The sequence below is a fragment of the Doryrhamphus excisus genome, linkage group LG4, assembly GCF_037039965.1.
Source record: "Doryrhamphus excisus strain RoL-2023G ecotype Guam linkage group LG4, RoL_Dexc_Guam_v1.1, whole genome shotgun sequence".
NCBI classification, from domain to species: domain Eukaryota; kingdom Metazoa; phylum Chordata; class Actinopteri; order Syngnathiformes; family Syngnathidae; genus Doryrhamphus; species Doryrhamphus excisus.
The window spans coordinates 4,446,845-4,469,798 of record NC_136360.1 but is presented as its reverse complement, the minus strand read 5'-3'; the positions used below and the strand labels follow the sequence as shown (position 1 = coordinate 4,469,798).

Genomic DNA, 22,954 nt, shown 5'->3' with positions numbered 1-22,954 from the left:
CAACAGATCTAATGTGTGTGTTTGTGTGTGTGTGCACAGACCAAGCTGAGGACCAGGCTGACTTTCTTCTTCTTCCGAGACACCAGGAGTTGCTCGGTGAGCGAGCTAAAGATTGTGATGTCCCTGTCAGCATTGAGAAAACCGGGCTGGAGGACAGAGGGCAAAACTCCTTCTCATATGTTCTCTTTAGGTGCTTGTGTGTTCTTTGTAAGAATGTTCATTTTTCTAGATCGAGGAATTGACATTATTGTCTTCTCTGTAGGCGTTTCACACCAGATTACTTTCAGGGTTGCAGTGTGGAGGAAACACACCTTCACTCCCTCAAACTTCACCCACTGTTCACAAGTGAGTTGAATTGCCCTTGTTTTGTCGTTCCATATAATTATACTTTTTTTGTTATACTTTTATATGCAGAAAATAAAGCAAAGTACATTAAATGACTAATTAAATTGATACGTGAATATTTAACATGACTTATTTCAGCTTCTCTTGCTTTAATTTGTCTCCTTGTTGGTGTAGACATTGTCCCCTCCCTCCGGCTTCATCGTTGCATCTTTTGCGACAGTGGCGCCATGACACCCACTCACTCGCCATGACATACAGCTACTGTTGGATGTACTGTTCTGTCATCCCCACTACATGTCGTGTCTTACTAACCTGTTTCTCTCTCTATCGCTCCCCTACAGCTGGTCAGTCTTCAGTCGAAGAACCAACTTGTGTGTTCTGCTTCTTCTCCCTTCCCACTGCGGGTTACCTGTACAGCCTGAAAGGTGGAGCTGAGCTTCTCTCAGCCTATCAGTATCCAGAAAAGGTTTTGGAGGCAGTGCTAACCGACCATCTGTTACACGTCATCACCAAGTGAGTCTGTAGTGTAAAGTGACATTACAGATTACCTAATGCACATCACTGTTTATCACGCTAACGCTAAGTTGGAATACCAACAGTTGCTTTAATTAGACTGATTATAATGCGTTGATTGTGTTGTATCATTAAATTGGTAAATAATGTACTTTTTCCTGATATCTGAAATATTTTAATACATGATAACTTTCTACACTCTAGAGCAGTGCTTCTCAAGTAGTGGGGTCAAAGTATAGGCACCCCTGCTCTAGACTTTTTCCATCACCTTCTCTAAATAATACTTTGGTTCCAACTTTTAATTGGCTCGTACTCATACGTTTTGCAATGAATGTCAATTGAACTGTAGCACTTTGATATGATCATCAGCTACAAAGTCTGGTATCTCTGGATTGCAGTTCAGCACAAATGGGGTGATATGTGTCTGCTTGTGTGTTAGGAATGCGCTGCAGTGCTTTACAGTGCGTTGTGCAGCAGTAGCCGCCAGGTTTGAGGATCCCTACATCGATACCACCATGAGGGTATGGGCCAGATGAAATATAGATATACAGTATATCTATATAACATTGAAACCAATAACTGATTTTGTTATTAGACTTAATGGTCTCAAAATTAGCAACATCTTCATAATCAAATTAGATCTAATGGAATGATAATGAAGCGCTAATGCTTGTGTGTGTTTCCAGGCCTGTCCACCCTGCAGCCTCGAAGTTTGCGCCCTCAGGATGCAGCTGTTTATTGGCCTGCGTTCAGTATGTGCTTACGGTCGTCACGTTATCTTGCTCTCAACTGCTGACATGGAAACACCAGAGGAGACTGAACGCAGTACACAGCGTAGAGGCCTGTAAGTCACTTAAAAAAATAATGTACAGTGATCAGTGCACAGTTATAGATGAGTTTATAATCACATTAGCCATTCCTGTGGGTCCAGGATTACAGTGAAGAGGGCCTGATGACTTTGGCTTAGGCATGTATGCCTACGTATACACTTAATGTGTGTGTGCTGTACATTTTAGCATGTTGAAAGAACACACCATGCTGACTGGTATTTTCATGGCGGTGGGAATTGATCCCACCACCACACCAGGTCTGGAGAGCCTACTATCACATCCTTTGCTGTAAGATTACCCCCAACACCCCCTCCACCCCTAACAGCTTTTAGTTGTCACTTCCAGGTTGAGCTGCAATGCCAGGACCTAAGTAGATGATTATTCACAGTATGAACCCTACTGGCAAATCTTAAGTAAGTTTGATCAAGTGTAAAATTACTACAGCTTCTGCTATGACTGCTTGGACCGTGGCAGCTGTTGAACGCCACAGGTCTCACTCATTGCAGCTAATGGGTGACACTGGGAACACAGAGTATAGATAGGATTGCAAGGTTTATAGTGTGCCTTTTTGTGTAAATACCCCATGTTGCAACGTGGACACCTGGAGTGTATAGACAACTGTGGCATATGCATAATACATAATAATAATAATAATATATATGTACAAAAAATATCTCTTTAAATTTGGTGGGTACATCATATATTCTGGAATTTATAGTATTTTTATTTGCACAAATGTGCAAATTTAGTAGTAAAGCCTACACATTTAGATTTTTACAACAAAAGGCACTGCAGTAGCAGTACCTACTATGTACTATATTTCATTTTGACTTTGCAGCTTAGTCTTAAAGTGACAACAGTTCTTTTCATTGCTGTACCAATCCAACCTTAACCTACCTAACTGTGCTTATGTTTGTGCCCTGTGGTTCAGAGACTAATGACGTTTGGACTAAAATGTAACAATTATTAACATATCAGAGTGGCACCTTATCGGTATTCATGTTCAATCGACTGCAAATACATCCAATGTACAATCACTACATTTCATTCAGGTTCATTATTATTATCAAATACGCTTTTTCCAGTACTGGCTGAAATCCAAACTCTGCAGAACACAGACCTCCACCAAGACCAAATGAATAACTAAAGATAAATAACAAAAATTGTGCAATACCATATTTTTGTTTGTTTGTTTGTCTTTGTCAGTTTATTCGGCAGCAGGCTACTTCCTGGTTAAAGGGGGATGACCTCAGATGTTATACAAAGGCAGTGACATCAACTCTGTGGCCGACCACCGTGATTCAAAACATCAATTACAAAGCCAAAAGTGAAACTAAAATCCTCGATCCACTTCATTCAAATCTGCAGTCAAATTTGACACTGCACTTGTGCCACCCTTTTGCAAAGTTGCATGGACGTCCATTTTTGTTAACTATCCGACAAACAAACATGCAGTAGCAATAAACTACATGATTTTGTGCTTGGTGGATGTTTTAAGAGGAAGGGGAGAAAAATCACATATACCTGCCTGGACATACTGACAGGTATAGTTTGGTAAGATCTTAGGAAAACCCATCCATCCTTTTTCTATGCCACTTATCCTCTCTAGGGTCGCGGGTATGCTGGAGCCTATCCCTGCTGACTTTTGACAAGAGGCGGGGTCATCCCTGGACTGGTCGCCAGCCAATCAAACCATGACCAATTATAATGAGAATCTTTGATACAGGTCTAGGACTTGGTGTCATTTTGGTTTGAACATAGACTTGTAACATCTTTAAGTCCACGTTTTAGGCTCTGGGATGATGATACCAGACGCTTGGTCAACATTTCACCTTTCAGTTTGTGTTTCCTGTTACCTTCCACCTTAGGAGCAAGAAGTGGATGATGTCTGCTCCTAAAGAGACCACCCCTGTAGGTCATGGATGGAACATTTATGTGGTTGATACGGTCTCTCCGCTCACACTCTACCAAGAGATGGTAGCACAAATATTCTTTTATTATGTTTCATGGTCTATTTGAGTGTGTTGAATGTGTTTCATCACTAATGTGTGTCAGGTTGACTACAGCCAGCATTATGCACAGACCAACCTGCAGGCCCAAAGTCTTTGGCACCTCCTCAGTGAAGCTCACCTCCTCCTCCGTGCCTCCTTGCTTCAGTCTTCGCAACAGCAGTGCAACACCAGCGAAGGAGACCCTTCAGAGAGCCATGCAGAGACACAGGTCGTTGTTCAGACTGATAGACAAGAACTAGAAGAGGCACTTAGGGAGAACTGTGCACAGTTGGGAGACTGCTTCAGCAGGTACACATTTAGACCGATGCTGTGTTTATATTAATAAAATTTATATTGAAAATGTAAAAATACAGGGTATAAAAATAGTTTTCTGTCTTTAAATGACTTAATGTTGTTAATTTTACACAGCAGTGATTATTTTAGTCCTATTCTTCCAGGGGCAGCCACAGGCACTGTCATCTGGCTTTGCCTTACTACAGAATGTCTGGTCTGTCAGTCAGAGAGGTCTTGGCCAGGAACCGCCCTCAGCCCAACAGCCCACATTCCTACGGCCCGGGCTTCTTGTTCTACCTTAAGCATTACCTCTTAGAAGAGACAGAACAGCATCTCAGACAGGTATGCTTTTTCACAAATAACAAAACAAAATAAAATGTCCAAATCATGTAATGGATTGTTGAAATGTTGCAGTTAATCCGCTGTTTTTATAACCACCTTTACCTGTGATTAACTCAACAAAAGCCTCTCAATTACAATTAAGCACCTCTGTGTCTGCAGGAAACGGCGGATGAGCTCATTGACATTTTTTGCCAGTCAGAACCTTCACAGCTCATCAGCGTGTGTGCCAGCCCGACCATGATAAATGTCAATCCGACTCGGACGCTTCAAATCTTGCAACATGTAGAGGACACCGCCGGCGTGTCTGTTGCACTGACCATCACCATGGCCACCATGCTGCTGCGCTTGGATGATCTGCCACAGTACACACAGCTGATGGAGAGACATGCTGAGGTTAGAGAGAAGGGAGTGCATGGGAGTATTGTTAACATTTCCACAGCTTCAAAATAAGATATTAACCCATAAGATATATAGATGTACCACAGATCAAGTGGCTTATTAGCGACTAACATTAGCTCTGATTTGAATGTATAGCCTATCATAACAATAACATGATTAAAAATTGTGTATGTACGCGCTCTGGACATACCAGTTCTTTTATTGAATTGTCTAATGCATAATTAATATGACTAATCCCTGTCATTGAATGTACTTTGCTCAGTAGAACCTGTATTTTACAATACAGTTAACGCTGACTGTTATTTTTAGATGGTGTTGGTATATGGCTTCATTGAGGAGCCAAGGCTTTTGCTGCACGGAGGAGATACCAACATTTGCCCCACCGCCTTGACTAAGCAGATGGTCAAGTCCCAGCCTGGCGTGCTCGTGGCTGCCATGGTGGCTCTACATGAGAACAACAAAGTCTACCTTGAACAGGTGGACGATATGTTTAAGGTGTGTTTTATCAGAAAATTCTTTCAGTCAAATTATACATTTAATACACTATGCTATGAATAACATGAAAAGTCATAGAAGAGATTATCTCTTCTCAGATAATGTCTTTTTTGACATACAGTAGTTGTATGGTAAATCACATTGTATTCTATACTTCATGACTTGATAAGGAACTTCCTTTTTACTACTGTATGCAACGCCTTACTAATGTGTGCTTGTACCTGTGTGTGTGTGTGTGTGTGTGTGTGTGTGTGTGTGTACTGTATATATCAAGGTGCTGGGTTGTGAACACAGTTTACAGGTGGATTTCTGGGAAGCGATGCTAATGGCCTCATCACAGGAAGCCGTCATTCAGGAGCTTCTCTTCCGACTGTCTTCCGTCTACATAGACCGTCTGATGCACACAAATTCAGACACACTTCTGCACAAACCTCCAGCACGCAGGTCACTGAAGAGCGCTGATGACCTGGTAAAGTAGCTGATTTCTTAATAAATAAAATTTTAATAAATTGAAGGGACTGGAGATGGAAACTATCCGTTGGCTACAGTCTCACATATTTATTCATCACTGTGTATTGAATCTGCATTCCTTAAAACAATTAAATGCTACTTTATTGCTCTAGCATCCACGATTACCTTTTTGAAGTTATTGTCATAAATGTAATAAATGATTTTGTGTGCAAATATCTTATCTCTCCATACTTGTGTGTACTGTATATTTCAGATAAATTCCTGCTCTCATTATGGTGCTTTGTATCCATGGCTCACCGTTCTCAGTCCACCTCACACTACCAGCCCCCCCCACCAGGAGGCGTTACACAAAATGCAGGTGACTCATTTACTTGAAAATGTTATCTACCATTATATTATGGACAAATTCACTACGGTTCATATGCCTACAGTGTTAACCACGTCTGTTGTCTGCAGTCCCTCCTGTGTGGTCCATCTCTGTCTGTGGGCTCAGTCACGCCTTTGTTGGAAAGCCTGTCGGAAAAAACACTATGGGGCTTCAGTCTGCACCTTCTCTGTGCCACCAGAAGGGGGCAGTACGATCGCAGCATCGAAAGGCTTCTGGACAGATGCCCCCAGGCTATTATTGCTTATGCCAATCACCACTTACAGGATACATACATGGTAAATGTATATGTATGTGTGGGCGGCATGTGTTTATTGTTTGTGTCTGTGAAACATTTTCCATAAAATCAGCTTTCATAAGGTATATGGAAGAAGAATAAGGTTCAGAATCATTCTCTGGTGCACAGTATTGCTCAGTGTGCAAGGACTTGCTTTAAAAGTATGTCATTTTGCACTGGTTGGTGCAGTTCATGTGAAGCACTATTACCCCCTATTAGCGCAGGATCCTGTTTGCGCACGTGTGCGTCTGGCTATGCAAATGTGGTATGTCGTACAGCAATTACCCCTCAGGAGGACTAATCTGCTCTCCTTTCTGACTAATCTTTGTAGGCACTTTGGTGGCAGAAGTTGCTCCCAGAACTCTGCAGTCGTACAAGAGCTGCGGCAGACAACAGCATCCTGTTGGCAGCTCTCAAAGGTATAATACAACAAAATTCAATTAGAATATGAGGAAATTAAAGATGCCATTACAAGATATTCAATCTCTCTACAGAAAACTACTAATAATTGATAACTGTGGTTTAGTATTAAATTGTACTTTCATTTCAACAGAAACACTAGTTGTGGTTGCCACAGAGACAAGTCCTGCAGAGTTCCTGGAGTTGGTACCTGATGACGGAACAGCCTCGTACTTTTTACCTCACTTGTTAACATGCAGCCAGAGACACCTACTGGCCTAACAAACACACACACACTCACATGTGTCTCTAGCTCAGGGGTCGGCAACCTTCATCATCAAAAGAGCCATTTTGTCTCTTCTTCTGTTCAAGAACAAAATTTAACCAACAAGAGTGTGCCCTGCATGTTTAGGCCTACTCTGAAATAATTGAAACACTTACTGTCTTACTGAGTGGTTCCTATATATGTGCGAAATTAAAACAAAATGTAGCCATCTCATGTACAGTGTTGCCAACTTGGCCATTTTCTTGCTAAATCTGGACATTTTCTCAACCCTTTTGGTGACTTATTTTCTCCAAAAGTGACTAATAACAAACTTAAAGACTTGTTCTGACGTCGTTGGGAGATTTTTCTGGTATTTAGATTTACAGAAATATAAAAGCACATATTGTTCTGCGGAGTATGCGCACAGTGAGTACCTGAAGTACGCTATCTGCCTCTCCCAGACAATTAGCATGTCACAGGCTCCAAGTATATAGCTTCTCATCATAAAACATAATGCTATGCTGTCCTTAATTCTCAGTCTTATAGACCCAGTCCCGTGTATCATCTCGTCTCACGAACCAAGTGTCTCGTGACACCCTAATATGTATATGTATTATGTGTATAATTGTGTAAGTCTACTGTTCATCTATTAGTCAGCTAATAAGAAGGTATGAACAGGATATACAGGAAATACAAGCGGCCTTAAGTATAGCTTAATAGTATAGCTGTGAACCAAAACAAAGACGGCAGTACACCATATTACAAAGTAAATTTGTCTTTTTTGTTGATTTATTTTTTTAATTGTATACATCTGAATTGTGTTCTTGTGCATTATGATATGAAGCACCTATATCACAAGACAATTGATTTTGTATCATCAGTATTAAATATTTATACATACGCGATATCGGTTTCTGATTTCTAGTATGAACATTAACTGCAAGGAGCAGGAAATTGATCATTTTTTATATAAGAGTGGAATAAAGCTGCTAGTTTTGGCTGTGGAGTACATAAAGTCATCAAGTGTCACTTCAACATAGCGTTCATAACTTATCAGTGATTGTCTGGTTGGTGATCACCTTTGATGAGTTTGGTTATGCAATATAATCCTCCATCTTGGCACTCAAATTTGTTGTGGCGACCCCGGAAGGGAAAAGCCGAAAAAGAAAGTTGTTTCCAGACCCCACCATCAAAGGTGAAGTATATATTTAGAATGTATCTTCAGACCTGTTTATGAGAGCCCTCTACAATTGAAATAACACCCCTATAGTCACCTTTGTACTCGTATTACCCAATATAGTAGAGACAAGGATAGAAAATCTATTTAATGCAAATAACATTTGCACGTGTTGCTAGGCGGTGGTGGACAGGGAGTGACGCCAGGGTCAGAGTTGACTTTTAGCTTTATTGTAGTTGGGTTATGGCCGCAATTGTAGCCCATATTATGATAAAAAAATATTCTTCATTCTGCCGGTTTTGCGATAATTCAAACCTGCAATATAGCCCTGTACAGTAACATTACTGACACCTGGTGACCAGTGTAGAATATTACATATGATACATCTTCTGCATGTCTTATGTTTGGACTGTATTTGAGTCTATTTAGCATTTTTTTAAGCTGCTTAGTTTAGTCATAAAATATGTTAAATTTGCTTAAATACATATGTTTCTTGACGAATAATAGAGAGTGAAGCCTAATGAGCCAGCAGGCTCTTTATATGTGTACACATATCGGGAAAGGGTCGTTTTGAGTAGTAACATCCGGGTACGGACGGCGCACTGTAAGGATGGAAGTGTGTGCATTGAGCCCGCCTTTTCACTGAACCGCCCTATGAATGAGATTGCGCTTCCTGTCGTAATAGCCAATCACCGCGCAGCAACACCAATCTGAGCCAATCAGCTGAAAACTGTGATGAACCTCAGCTGGGCCACACTTTGGAAGGTAACAGTGTGGTTAGAATGAAAACAAAACAGACAGAAATCAGATGAGTTTGGGTACAAATCATTAGTACTAAGAACAGAACACAAAGTGTGATTAAGCAAAGGGAAAGTTAAAAATGTCATTTTTGGTCTGATGAAGAAACTACTTGAGTCGATGCAAATAGGATGAAGTCCAATGAAAGGAATGCGACCTTACTGGCCATCAAGGAAAACATTGAGATGGAATTATTTTCATCAAATGAATCCCCTACGGTGATGATAACTCAAGAGATGGAGGAAGAACACTGCTTTTATCAGGTAGGTGCACACCTTTAGAAGACAAGCAGGTAAATAGCAAGCACTATGCCTGACTCAGAAAAACGTAAAAACTGTAATATTGCAAAATAAAAATCATACCCACTGTATTTGGAATACAGCATTATTTTATACTGCATAAACTATAATAATGTTTTAAATCTGGCCATTTTTATTTTTATTTATTTCTTTTTTCGCCACCAACTTTTTAATGACAAAATATGAACACATGGATTATTGTAACAGAATAAGATATGGTGAAGAGTTCTGATTAAATAACTTGTGTGTCTTCCTGCTCCTTTTCAGATGTGTTGTGAGTGTAATCATGTGATGCTTCTTCATGTAATGAAATTAAACCATACCACGCTGGACTGGTTTTAGGATTATTCTCAGCTATTGTGTATTTCATATATGTCATTCTAACAATGAGAAAAATTGTAGATTGCAAGAAAATATGGGCATTCAACATGGAACTCTGTCATTTAATGATTGGCATTCTACCCAAACACATAGATAAAATAGAGTATTATATACAGTATATGCAATAGGAAATTCAACTACTAGCGAAAGGACTACTACTACTACTAATGATATCCTTTTTTTTTAATTCAGAAAAACCTGGAACGACCTCTGGTTTACAGTTGTGAGGAAAACCCACAGCCAGAGGCTCAGATCCGGCAAGACAAGGAAAGAACCGCGCAATGCTTCCCACCCTCCTCATTCATGGAGGACACAGAGATAGAAATGGAGGTGGGCTCCTATCACTAATTTAATCTTTTTTGTCCTCAAAAATTCTAGAAGAATGACAATAGTTTGTGTTTGTAATCTATTTGTGTTTATTCCTTGTCTCAGGTGTTTTCTCTCCACAAAAGCTCAGAGGGCATGACCCCGGTAATTCACCTTTCGTTTTTCACTATTGCATGAACACCACACATACTGGTCACTGACTTTGTTGCAGCAATCTGACCACAAAGGAGCATAATGTGACCTAAGGAGTCAATGCTAATCTATCTTCACTGTTTTTGAATATCTGGAGATGCACTTTTACAGGTAGTTTTACTGTGACTGTAACTGCTTTGTGCTATCAGATTGCTTAATCACGTGTTTTCTGTATTTACATAGTTCAAATGTCTTCTATCATGAAATCAATGTTGAACTCTCTTACAGTCTTTAAATAAAGAAAGCCGAGTCAGATGGAAGAGTTTGACTCCACAGAGGACGGGACTTGTGGTCAAAGATGTGCTCTGTTTATCAAGAGGTCACTACAATGATGAAATCATAAGGTGGGAGTCATTTAGTCATTCATTTAGATTAGTCTTAACACCTTGGTCTTGGTCAGAACCGACCTAATCTATGGTCCTAGTCTATTGGGAAACAACAACGCAATCAGGTTTCAATGATGGACAATGCTCTTAGTGTGAATGCTTCATCAATGCTCCATGGCGTGGGGTGTTAAGTAAGTCATTAATAAGTTAAGTTAAATAAGTGAAACAAAAACAAGCACAATATAACCATTCACAACCAAATACTTATTTATACGCTTTTTTCAACCCAACCGCTCGCTCCCAAAGACATACTTTTACGTCTTTGATGTTTTTTTTGTATGCAAGAGCCACAAAAAGGTGATGATGCAATTGCACAATAAAGGAGATCATGTTTGGTGCCGTTTTAAGCTGAAAAAATCATCTCGCTCCCAAAGACATACTTTTCCATCTTTTATGTAAAGGTGATGATGCAACTGCACAATAAAAGAGATCATATTTGGTGCAGTTTTAAGCTAAAAAATCTGCCACAATGTGCCTCGGACTGTGTTTCTCCCACAGAAATACATGCTCGGCAGCAACCAGGAAGTAAAAAGGCATCTCGCCAAATATTCTGTGTGGATTGAAAAATCAGACAAAAGCATCAAAAATGGACGGCTTTTGAAAAATGGCTGGGATTGAATGAATTCAAATGACCACTGACTATATACTGACTATATTTATACCTCGTTTATCACATTTAATTTCCGCCAAGTAGGATTCAATATTAATAAATCGAATTTTTGTGTACTTAAAGCATAAAAACCTGTTTGACTTTCTAAATGCAATTTACCATTATTGGATGTAGTCATTGACAAAATTATTTTTCTTAATTTAATCATTGCTTATGAAAGTTTTCCACAACCCGGTTCAGCCCCACCCACAGTCCAGTTTGTTAGGGACCCCTGCCCCAACACATTTATAGTAATAAGCATGAGCATTAGACGGATTCATCTTAAGCTTATTTACTCTTATTATGGCTACTAAATTGGGTATTACGGGTGTAAAGGTGACTTTAGGGGTGTTATTTCATGTCTAAAGGGCTCTACTAATAAAATAATACTGTATTTACGAGGTCATAAACAGGTTTTCTATGAAATGAGGGATTGCTATGTAATTATTGCTGTAGAATTTGTTTTGTATTCCCAAGTCATTGTCTTCAGTCTTATGGAGATAGGATTGATTAATCAATGAACCAATCTATTTGCACTGAAAACAGTTGACAAAGCTGGCCAATGTGTCAGAGGTCAGCCTCGGTATCTATTTTTTCTCTATGCTGAAGAACAAAAACAACTTTGTTAAATTGATGGTATTAGAGACAATGCTGCTCAAATGTGATTTTTTTAATACATTACAAATACATGTTGAACCAAAATCCGAGGAGAACGTCAGCATTTGCATTGCATCAATCTTAATCAGTGTTACTTCCTGTCCCCACAGCAATATAGCACCACAAGGTAAAGAGCGAGAAGCTCTCTCCGCCATGGGAATGATTGCTCGGATCACCATAGATTGTGAGTGGTCACCCAATCAGTTGGAGAGTCGGCTGGTGGCACTATTCAGAGAACGAGTTGCCAAACAGACCGGACAAAAGTTTTCTTTCACGTATTTACAGGTGTGAATGACTTTGACTTGACTATATTCAATTTCATGTCTCAAAAGTTTATTACAACCATTGATTTTTTGTGGTTAAATTATGCTGTGCAAGTGCATACAGGGCTGTCGGGTTTTGTTCGTACCACGCACCCCTGCAGAAGGATGGACCGGGATGGAGGTGCTCAGGATCTCAGGGAACGGTGCTCTATACATCCTCAGCCACCACGACCACCCGCAAGTAAATGCATGACCTAACATTATTGCTGTTTGACTTCATTTTACTCATTATGTCTTATTTCTGGGCGGCACGGCGGACTAGTGGTTAGCGCGAGGACCTCACAGCTAGGAGACAAGGGTTCAATTCCACCCTCCGCCATCTCTGTGTGGAGTTTGCATGTTTTCCCCATGCATGAGTGGGTTTTCTCCGGGTACTCCGGTTTCCTCCCACATTCCAAAAATTAATTGGCGACTCCAAATTGTCCATAGGTATGAATGTGAGTGTGAATGGTTGTTTGTCTATATGTGCCCTGTGATTGGCTGGAGACCAGTCCATGGGGGTACCCCGCCTCTCGCCCAAAGACAACTGGGATAGGCTCCAGCACCCCAGCGACCCTCGTGAGGAAAAAGCGGTAGAAAATGAATGAATGAATGTCTTATTTCTAGTCAACCTGTCTCCGTTTAGGATTTATAAATGTTCAACCATCAATATGATGCAATATGTAATTTAGCCTTCATTCATTCATTTTCTACCGCTTCCCTCACAAGGGTCGCGGGGGTGCTGGAGCCTATCCCAGCTGTCTTCAGGCGAGAGGCGGGGTACACCCTGGACTGGTGGCCAGCCAATCACAGGGCACATATAGACAAACAACCATTCACACTCAAATTCATACCTATGGAGAAAACCCACACATGCACGGGGAGAACATGCAAACTCCACACAGAGATGGCCAAGGGTGGAATTGAAACCTGGTCTCCTAGCTGTGAGGTCTGCGCGCTAACCACTCGACCGCCGTGCAGCCCTAATTTAGCCTTAGTAATTATTATTTCTCTTTCAGTAAATAGTTACAGTCTGGGATGAAAAAGCGCCAGTAGTCTGGAGTCTATCAGACCCAGGAAAATACAGTTTATTCCTACGGTTGGTTGTCGATAAAATAAAAAATAATGCTTCATTTTTTTTTGTGAAGTGTTTTATTTTCGCTAGTGTATTTGTAATTGCACCTTGAATCTGATACATGGAGTATACAGTGCTTGACATCACAGCTACGTATATACAAAGTCAGTCTCGCTGTACCGCTACGCTAGGAGAATTAGTTCCTCTGTGTTAGCCTCTACAACATCATTGTCGCTATAGCTTGATTAATATGTAGATCACAGCATGTAAATGGATCATTGTTGACTGTTTTTGAATATTTTTTACAGGCAAAATAGGTGTATCCCCATTACGTCCATTTTTAGTGGGAAAAATTTTTGCTAGCTTCCTGTAAGCTTCACTGCTAACTATGAATTGCATGCCAAGTGCAATACTTGATTATGTATTTAGATCACGTAAATATATTTTATGTCATTCTTACCAGGTGACAGGCGAGACAGCTGTGGTTGACAGGTATGAATTATAACAAAAGAAAAGCACCCAACCAAATGAACGTGTCATACAACTGAGTGCTGTTATCTGTTTGACTCCTTTTCAGGAAAGAATTATGTCTGGAGGCAAATACAGAGAAAGACCAAGATGGAGACAGGAAGAACCAACCAGATATTGATGATAACTCAGAAAAAGTGAGTTTATTTATGCTAAAAACTCGGTTAAAACTTGACTCATAAGTACAAGCAAGAAAGCGTGAATTAACACTAGGGCTGTCAAAAATACGCTAATGGTGGTAACTGATTTCTTTCATTAATTGCGTTAAAATGTTAAACGTAATTAACCCATGTACTTCATATACATTATGTATCTCCAACTCACCAACACTCCTGTCGTCTGTACATTCTGGGAGCAACACATTCTTGAGGTGCATTCACAGACAATCCAAACATCACAACATCTACACAATGTGTGGTCTAAAATCACAGAAAAGCAACAAAGAATAAGTAGTTATTGTTAATATTTACAGTAAGTGTGCTTGGAATTACCTTTAAAATATGCTCAAAATATGTGAATCCAACTTAAATTACTTTGTGTCTTTGAACGCATCTTCTCATTACTTATAATAACATGCTTAAAGTGTGATTCAAGTGTTCTGTTACTATGAAAGAGACTATAATATGAGGTAAAGTAAATATATTTTCAGACGTTTGGTTCATTTGGAGATGTTAATACAGCACATACAAATAGGAATAATAATCCTCTATTTATGTTGCGTTAAAATACAGGTATATTTCTGACATAGCTGCAAATGGTAATTATTCATGATTATTTATTTCAAAACCTTGATTAATCTGATTGAGTATTTTCATAATTGTTGGTTTAAGCATATTTTGATCATACAAAAAGCCCCTTTATATTGATTTAAAATGTAATTGAAACATATTTCAAATTGCATTTTGCCCCATTGTGAATGAATATATGTTTGTCTTATAGGCCCTTGCTCAAGGATGCATGGATGTTAATAAAGGACCTGACACATCATAATGTGGGGATGAATTACTCTTCCAATTGTTAATAATGCCAAGAAGATGTGGGGACGGATTATTAAAATTCTTATTATTAAAATGATTGGTTTCAATCAACAAGCTGATTAAAAAAGTATGTGATTTATTGAAATGTTTTAAATGCATTCTTTTTTTCTCTGAAAAGTGTTCATTTTTTGTTGACTAATAAAGTCTATAGTTCTTAATTGATTCAGTATCTAATTTTAAGATAGAATGGGGAAAAATGGGTTGCGTCGATGGGGGGGAATAATGCTAAAATCATCCCACAGCAACTTAACACTTAAAAGGTTGCTATTAAATGTGACTGTTTAAAATAGTAATTATTTAAACTTCTACCCATAATGCATCACTCCCAGCAGAGCAGTTCATTCGCTAACGACTGCCATGGGTGCCACCAGAGGGAGCCCATAAGCTCCCAGTGCATTATAAAATAGACCACATGTGTGACTGTGTGGTGAAATTTGTCACGTACAGGCGTTGCTGGTTAGCCCAAAGGTGCACCATTGAACAGTCTACCACCAACCCGCTTCAGCAACATGGTTCATGTAATGGTAATGGTCTGGTTTATGTAAAACATGCACAACAATAGCCGTACATCACATGATTACACTTGCACAATTCAACAAGTTTGGAAAGGAGTAGGAGGAAGCAGAGATTAATTCATTTTACCTCTTCCCCATTTTTCTGTAATTAGTAACAGTTGTTGACTTCCTGAGACGTGCGGCCAGGTCAGGCATGAAAAATAAAATAAAGCAAACGATAAAATAAATATTAAACCACTGCTGTACATTGGTTTTAAAAATAAAACTGCAATACAACCCCAGCAGTGGGATTATACCAGACTCACCCGTCGTACAGCAAATCTGTCCTAGTAAAATAAACATACAGTCCACCTACAATGCATGACTAAACTAACATGACGAGACAACAGGTTTTAAAAACAAAAAAGGCAAGACTGCAAGAGTCATGTTGTGCAAGAGTTTTTTTTTTATTAAGTGGCGGGATACGGATACTTTGGAACGCCGGCTCCCCTATTGCAGTATCCAACCATGACTGACAGCAACAAACCTAAAAGCTCACGCTCCAGCAGAACCAAAACTTTTAGGGGGCAGTCCGTTTAATTTTTGTGACATTGATGGTGTATGCTGTTCCTCTCAGAAGCTGTTCTCTGAAAAACTAAATGAAAAGAATGTAAACATGACAGCTAATATCCATATTGTATTCTGCACTTTAGATTCACGTACCGATTCAACAAGTTCAGTGATGGTGGCATTGCTCGTGTCATCACGGACATTTAACGTTATCTTGAAATGAGCCAGTGTTACGGGGCCTGTTGGGCATAAAGAAGCAAACTAAGAAAAAAATTTCAATGACACAGAGTGACACAAAGAGTATTTTTCACTTCGCCATTTCATGCTCATACCATAAATACACTCTTGATAAAATTGTTGTAAACAAGACGATCTCCTGATGGCACAAGTGATAGACCCCAGAAACTTTCACCAACCCTAAGCCAGCGATTCCAATTGGCTGTCCATCATGACACAAGACGATGAATGGGTCAAATGAAAGTTGTTACTGGTGCCAAGTGCAGGTGAATAACCATCAGATGGCATCTGCATCTCGACTAAGAACCTCATTAAGATCCAACAGTATAAAATGCTAATTCTTTTCAACTGGTCTTAAAATTTTCATCAGGCGTGTTCAACTGTAATTATGGAACTACAAAATAAGCAATTATACCAGTAAAATGAATTAAATCAAAGAGTCACACACCTTGGGGTTTCATGGGGCTTGTCATGGTCGTTGAAGCAGTGGCTGTGGTTGCGTTTGTTGTGGTTTGGGATACATTGGTCGCAGATGTGTCTGTGGTTGTTGCTGGTATGGTATTTGTGATTGTTGATAAAGTTCTGTTTTGGGGTGGGGTAATGGTTATATCTTGGGTTGTAGCATCCATGGATGTGGAAATTATATTCTGGGTTGTGGTAGTCATGGTTGTGTTCATCATTGGAAGTGTGCTGCTTGGCATAGTGTTGGTTGTGGGTGTGTTTGTGTTTTGGGTTGTAGTGGTCAAAGATGCGGTTGTTCTTGTCTCAAGTGTTGTGGAAATAGTTATATTCTGTGTTGTGGTAGTCATGGTTGTATTTCCTGTTGGAAGTATGGTGCTTGTCGATATGGTTGTGTTTTGTGTTGTAGTGGTAAACGGTGTGGTTGCAGGTATGGTATTTGTGATTGTTGTTGTTAAAGTTCTGTTTTGTTGTGGGGTAATGTTTATATCTTGGGTTGTAGTATCCATGGTTGTATTTGTCATTGGAAGCGTGGTGCTTGGTGTTGTATTGGTTGTGGGTATGTTTGTGTTTGTTGTGTTTTGGATTGTAGTGGTCAAAGGTGTGGCTGTTCTTGTCTCAGGTGTTGTGGAAATGATTATATTCTGTGTTGTGGTAGTCATGGTTGTATTTCTTGTTGGAAGTATGGTGCTTGGTGTTGTATTGCTGGTCGATATGGTTGTGTTTTGTGTTGTAGTGGTAAACGGTGTGGTTGCAGGTATGGTATTTGTGATTGTTGTTGGTAAAGTTCTATTTTGGGGTGGGGTAATGTTGATATCTTGGGTTGTAGTATCCATGGTTGTATTTGTCATTGGAATTGTGGTGCTTGGTGTTGTATTGGTTGTGGGTATGTTTGTGTTTGTTGTGTTTTGGATTGCAGTGGTCAAAGGTGTAGTTGTCCTTGTTTCAAGTGTTGTGGAAATTCTTATATTCTGGGTTGTGGTACTCATGGTTGTGTTTATCATTGGAAGTGTGCTGCTTGGCATAGTGTTGGTTGTAGGTATGGTTGTGTTTTGGGTTGTAGTGGTCAAAGGTGTGGTTGTCCTTGTTTCAGGTGTTGTGGAAATTCTTATATTCTGGGTTGTGGCAGTCATGGTTGCGTTCCTCATTGGAAGTGTGCTGCTAGGTGTAGTGGTGGTTGTGGGTATGGCTGTGTTTGTTGTGTTTTGGGTCAAAGATGTGGTTGTGCTTATCTCAGGTGTTGTAGAAATGTTTATATTTTGGGTAGTGGTAGTCATGGTCATATTTATTGTTGGACGTGTTGTGCTTGGTGTTGTGTTGGTTGTGTTTGTTGTGTTTTGATTTGTAGTGGTGAAAGATGTGGCTGTCCTTGTCTCAGGTGTTGTGGAAATGGTTATATTTTGGGTTGTGGTAGTCATGGTGGTATTTGTCATTGGAGGAATGGTGCTTGGTGTTGTGTTGGTTGTGGGTATGGTTGTGTTTGTTGTGTTTTGGTTTGTAGTGGTGAAAGATGTGGCTGTCCTTGTCTCAGGTGTTGTGGAAATGGTTATATTTTGGGTTGTGGTAGTCATGGTTGTATTTGTCGTTGGAAGCGTGGTGCCTGGTGTAGTGTTCGTTGTGTTTGTTGTGTTTTGAGTTGCAGTGGTCAAAGGTGTGGTTGTCCTTGTCTCAGGTGTTGTGGAAATGGTTATATTTTGGGTTGTTGTAGTCATGGTGGTATTTGTCGTTGGAAGCATGATGCTTGGTGTTGTATTGGTTGTGTTTGTTGTGTTTTGAGTTGTAGTGGTCAAAGGTGTGGCTGTACTTCTCTCGGGTGTTGTGGAAATGGTTATATTTTGGGTTGTGGTAGTCATGGTGGTATTTGTCGTTGGAAGCATGGTGCTTGGTGTTGTGTTGGTTGTGTTTTGAGTTGTAGTGCTCAAACGTGTGGTTGTCCTTGTCTCAGGTGTTGTGGAAATGGTTATATTTTGGGTTGTGGTCGTCATGGTTGTATTTGTCGTTGGAAGCATGGTGCTTGGTGTTGTGTTGGTTGTGTTTGTTGTGTTTTGAGTTGTAGTGGTCAAAGGTGTGGTTGTCCTTGTCTCAGGTGTTGTGGAAATGGTTATATTTTGGGTTGTGGTAGTCATGGTTGTATTTGTCGTTGGAAGCATGGTGCCTGGTGTTGTGTTCGTTGTGGCAATTGTTGTGTCTTGGTTTGTAGTGGTGGAAGATGTGGTTGTCCTTGTCTCAGGTGTTGTGGAAATGGTTATATTTTGGGTTGTGGTAGTCATGGTGGTATTTGTCGTTGGAAGCGTGGTGCTTGGTGTTGTGTTGGTTGTGGTTATTGTTGTGTCTTGGTTTGTAGTGGTGGAAGATGTGGCTGTCCTTGTCTCAGGTGTTGTGGAAATGGTTATATTTTGGGTTGTGGTAGTCATGGTGGTATTTGTCGTTGGAAGCATGGTGCTTGGTGTTGTGTTGGTTGTGTTTGTTGTGTTTTGAGTTGTAGTGGTCAAAGGTGTGGTTGTCCTTGTCTCAGGTGTTGTGGAAATGGTTATATTTTGGGTTGTGGTAGTCATGGTTGTATTTGTCGTTGGAAGCATGGTGCCTGGTGTTGTGTTCGTTGTGGCAATTGTTGTGTCTTGGTTTGTAGTGGTGGAAGATGTGGTTGTCCTTGTCTCAGGTGTTGTGGAAATGGTTATATTTTGGGTTGTTGTAGTCATGGTGGTATTTGTCGTTGGAAGCATGGTGCTTGGTGTTGTATTGGTTGTGTTTGTTGTGTTTTGAGTTGTAGTGGTCAAAGGTGTGGTTGTCCTTGTCTCAGGTGTTGTCGAAATGGTTATATTTTGGGTTGTGGTAGTCATTGTTGTATTTGTCGTTAGAAGCGTGGTACCTGGTGTTGTGTTTGTTGTGGCTATTGTTGTGTCTTGGTTTGTAGGGGTGGAAGATGTGGCTGTCCTTGTCTCAAGTGTTGTGGAAATGGTTATATTTTGGGTTGTGGTAGTCATGGTGGTATTTGTCGTTGGAAGCATGGTGCTTGGTGTTGTGTTGGTTGTGTTTGCTGTGTTTTGAGTTGTAGTGGTCAAAGGTGTCGTTATCCTTGTCTCAGGTGTTGTGGAAATGGTTATATTTTGGGTTGTTGTAGTCATAGTAGTATTTGTCGATGGAAGCATGGTGCTTGGTGTTGTGTTGGTTGTGTTTGTTGTGTTTTGAGTTGTCGTGGTCAAAGGTGTGGCTGTCCTTGTCTCAGGTGTTGTGGAAATGGTTATATTTTGGGTTGTGGTAGTCATGGTTGTATTTGTCGTTGGAAGCATGGTGCTTGGTGTCGTGTTGGTTGTGTTTGGAGTTGTAGTGGTCAAAGGTGTCGTTATCCTTGTCTCGGGTGTTGTGGAAATGGTTATATTTTGGGTTGTGGTAGTCATGGTGGTATTTGTCGTTGGAAGCGTGGTGCTTGGTGTTGTGTTGGTTGTGGCTATTGTTGTGTCTTGGTTTGTAGTGGTGGAAGATGTGGCTGTCCTTGTCTCAAGTGTTGTGGAAATGGTTATATTTTGGGTTGTTGTAGTCATGGTGGTATTTGTCGTTGGAAGCATGGTGCTTGGTGTTGTGTTGGTTGTGTTTGCTGTGTTTTGAGTTGTAGTGGTCAAAGGTGTCGTTATCCTTGTCTCAGGTGTTGTGGAAATGGTTAAATTTTGGGTTGTTGTAGTCATGGTGGTATTTGTCGATGGAAGCATGGTGCTTGGTGTTGTGTTGGTTGTGTTTGTTGTGTTTTGAGTTGTAGTGGTCAAAGGTGTGGCTGTACTTCTCTCGGGTGTTGTGGAAATGGTTATATTTCTGGTTGTGGTAGTCATGGTGGTATTTGTCGTTGGAAGCATGGTGCTTGGTGTTGTGTTGGTTGTGTTTGTTGTGTTTTGAGTTGTAGTGGTCAAAGGTGTGGTTGTCCTTGTCTCAGGTGTTGTGGAAATGGTTATATTTTGGGTTGTGGTAGTCATGGTTGTATTTGTCGTTGGAAGCATGGTGCCTGGTGTTGTGTTCGTTGTGGCAATTGTTGTGTCTTGGTTTGTAGTGGTGGAAGATGTGGTTGTCCTTGTCTCAGGTGTTGTGGAAATGGTTATATTTTGGGTTGTTGTAGTCATGGTGGTATTTGTCGTTGGAAGCATGGTGCTTGGTGTTGTATTGGTTGTGTTTGTTGTGTTTTGAGTTGTAGTGGTCAAAGGTGTGGTTGTCCTTGTCTCAGGTGTTGTCGAAATGGTTATATTTTGGGTTGTGGTAGTCATTGTTGTATTTGTCGTTAGAAGCGTGGTACCTGGTGTTGTGTTTGTTGTGGCTATTGTTGTGTCTTGGTTTGTAGTGGTGGAAGATGTGGTTGTCCTTGTCTCAGGTGTTGTGGAAATGGTTATATTTTGGGTTGTGGTAGTCATGGTTGTATTTGTCGTTGGAAGCATGGTGCTTGGTGTCGTGTTGGTTGTGTTTGGAGTTGTAGTGGTCAAAGGTGTCGTTATCCTTGTCTCGGGTGTTGTGGAAATGGTTATATTTTGGGTTGTGGTAGTCATGGTGGTATTTGTCGCTGGAAGCGTGGTGCTTGGTGTTGTGTTGGTTGTGGTTATTGTTGTGTTTTGAGTAGTAGTGGTCAAAGGTGTGGTTGTCCTTGTCTCAGGTGTTGTCGAAATGGTTATATTTTGGGTTGTGGTAGTCATGGTTGTATTTGTCGTTAGAAGCGTGGTACCTGGTGTTGTGTTTGTTGTGGCTATTGTTGTGTCTTGGTTTGTAGTGGTGGAAGATGTGGCTGTCCTTGTCTCAAGTGTTGTGGAAATGGTTATATTTTGGGTTGTTGTAGTCATGGTGGTATTTGTCGTTGGAAGCATGGTGCTTGGTGTTGTGTTGGTTGTGTTTGCTGTGTTTTGAGTTGTAGTGGTCAAAGGTGTCGTTATCCTTGTCTCAGGTGTTGTGGAAATGGTTAAATTTTGGGTTGTTGTAGTCATGGTGGTATTTGTCGATGGAAGCATGGTGCTTGGTGTTGTGTTGGTTGTGTTTGTTGTGTTTTGAGTTGTAGTGGTCAAAGGTGTGGCTGTACTTCTCTCGGGTGTTGTGGAAATGGTTATATTTCTGGTTGTGGTAGTCATGGTGGTATTTGTCGTTGGAAGCATGGTGCTTGGTGTTGTGTTGGTTGTGTTTGTTGTGTTTTGAGTTGTAGTGGTCAAAGGTGTCGTTATCCTTGTCTCAGGTGTTGTGGAAATGGTTAAATTTTGGGTTGTTGTAGTCATGGTGGTATTTGTCGATGGAAGCGTGGTGCTTGGTGTTATGTTGGTTGTGGTTATTGTTGTGTTTTGAGTAGTAGTGGTCAAAGATGTGGTTGTCCTTGTCTCAGGTGTTGTGGAAATGGTTATATTTTGGGTTGTGGTAGTCATGGTTGTATTTGTCGTTGGAAGCGTGGTGCCTGGTGTTGTGTTCGTTATGGCAATTGTTGTGTCTTGGTTTGTAGTGGTGGAAGATGTGGTTGTCCTTGTCTCAGGTGTTGTGGAAATGGTTATATTTTGGGTTGTGGTAGTCATGGTTGTATTTGTCGTTGGAAGCATGGTGCTTGGTGTTGTGTTGGTTGTGTTTGGAGTTGTAGTGGTCAAAGGTGTCGTTATCCTTGTCTCGGGTGTTGTGGAAATGGTTATATTTTGGGTTGTGGTAGTCATGGTGGTATTTGTCGCTGGAAGCGTGGTGCTTGGTGTTGTGTTGGTTGTGGTTATTGTTGTGTTTTGAGTAGTAGTGGTCAAAGGTGTGGTTGTCCTTGTCTCAGGTGTTGTCGAAATGGTTATATTTTGGGTTGTGGTAGTCATGGTTGTATTTGTCGTTAGAAGCGTGGTACCTGGTGTTGTGTTTGTTGTGGCTATTGTTGTGTCTCGGTTTGTAGTGGTGGAAGATGTGGCTGTCCTTGTCTCAAGTGTTGTGGAAATGGTTATATTTTGGGTTGTTGTAGTCATGGTGGTATTTGTCGTTGGAAGCATGGTGCTTGGTGTTGTGTTGGTTGTGTTTGCTGTGTTTTGAGTTGTAGTGGTCAAAGGTGTCGTTATCCTTGTCTCAGGTGTTGTGGAAATGGTTAAATTTTGGGTTGTTGTAGTCATGGTGGTATTTGTCGATGGAAGCATGGTGCTTGGTGTTGTGTTGGTTGTGTTTGTTGTGTTTTGAGTTGTAGTGGTTAAAGGTGTGGTTGTCCTTGTCTCAGGTGTTGTGGAAATGGTTATATTTTGGGTTGTTGTAGTCATGGTGGTATTTGTCGTTGGAAGCATGGTGCTTGGTGTTGTGTTGGTTGTGTTTGTTGTGTTTAGAGTTGTAGTGGTTAAAGGTGTGGTTGTCCTTGTCTCAGGTGTTGTCGAAATGGTTATATTTTGGGTTGTGGTAGTCATGGTTGTATTTGT

At 40.5% G+C, this 22,954-nt stretch overlaps 3 protein-coding genes and 1 long non-coding RNA gene across 6 annotated transcripts in view; 3 read left to right on the top strand and 1 right to left on the bottom strand.

Annotated features, from left to right (window-relative positions):
* The window catches only part of hps3 (HPS3 biogenesis of lysosomal organelles complex 2 subunit 1), a 34,301-nt gene extending 26,390 nt beyond the window's left edge, over positions 1-7,911 (top strand). For 2 of the 3 annotated variants that reach the window (XM_078790021.1, XM_078790020.1), the window contains 16 exons: positions 40-190; positions 263-345; positions 687-858; positions 1,298-1,379; positions 1,545-1,702; positions 1,875-1,976; positions 3,557-3,665; positions 3,744-3,988; positions 4,138-4,315; positions 4,475-4,708; positions 5,024-5,209; positions 5,484-5,678; positions 5,934-6,038; positions 6,137-6,343; positions 6,674-6,761; positions 6,896-7,911. In XM_078790021.1, the coding sequence (XP_078646147.1) occupies positions 40-190; positions 263-345; positions 687-858; positions 1,298-1,379; positions 1,545-1,702; positions 1,875-1,976; positions 3,557-3,665; positions 3,744-3,988; positions 4,138-4,315; positions 4,475-4,708; positions 5,024-5,209; positions 5,484-5,678; positions 5,934-6,038; positions 6,137-6,343; positions 6,674-6,761; positions 6,896-7,023 (2,423 nt within the window). In that variant the 3' untranslated portion in view covers positions 7,024-7,911. The remainder of the gene's footprint in view (positions 1-39; positions 191-262; positions 346-686; positions 859-1,297; positions 1,380-1,544; positions 1,703-1,874; positions 1,977-3,556; positions 3,666-3,743; positions 3,989-4,137; positions 4,316-4,474; positions 4,709-5,023; positions 5,210-5,483; positions 5,679-5,933; positions 6,039-6,136; positions 6,344-6,673; positions 6,762-6,895) is intronic. The other variant, XM_058073025.2, reaches the window with a different exon arrangement.
* Positions 7,912-8,901: 990 nt separating this feature from the next.
* On the top strand, positions 8,902-10,165 carry LOC144898340 (uncharacterized). Its single transcript, XM_078789914.1, has 3 exons — positions 8,902-9,244; positions 9,854-9,991; positions 10,094-10,165. The coding sequence occupies exons 1-3, from the start codon at positions 9,113-9,115 to the stop codon at positions 10,163-10,165; spliced, it is 342 nt and encodes a 113-aa protein (XP_078646040.1). The 5' UTR covers positions 8,902-9,112.
* A 248-nt stretch (positions 10,166-10,413) lies between these two features.
* On the top strand, positions 10,414-14,838 carry LOC131129759 (uncharacterized). Its single transcript, XM_058073599.2, has 6 exons — positions 10,414-10,524; positions 11,983-12,157; positions 12,251-12,376; positions 13,713-13,741; positions 13,827-13,914; positions 14,717-14,838. Exons 2-6 carry the CDS (start codon positions 12,026-12,028, stop codon positions 14,765-14,767), a joined length of 426 nt encoding a protein of 141 aa, XP_057929582.2. The 5' UTR covers positions 10,414-10,524; positions 11,983-12,025; the 3' UTR covers positions 14,768-14,838.
* Positions 14,839-15,801: 963 nt separating this feature from the next.
* On the bottom strand, positions 15,802-17,998 carry LOC131130108 (uncharacterized). The gene is made up of 3 exons (XR_013627214.1): positions 16,564-17,998; positions 16,032-16,117; positions 15,802-15,963 (listed from the first exon to the last, which is right to left on the bottom strand). It is a non-coding gene; the product is annotated as an uncharacterized LOC131130108 (long non-coding RNA).
* Between the last annotated feature and the right edge of the window lie 4,956 nt (positions 17,999-22,954).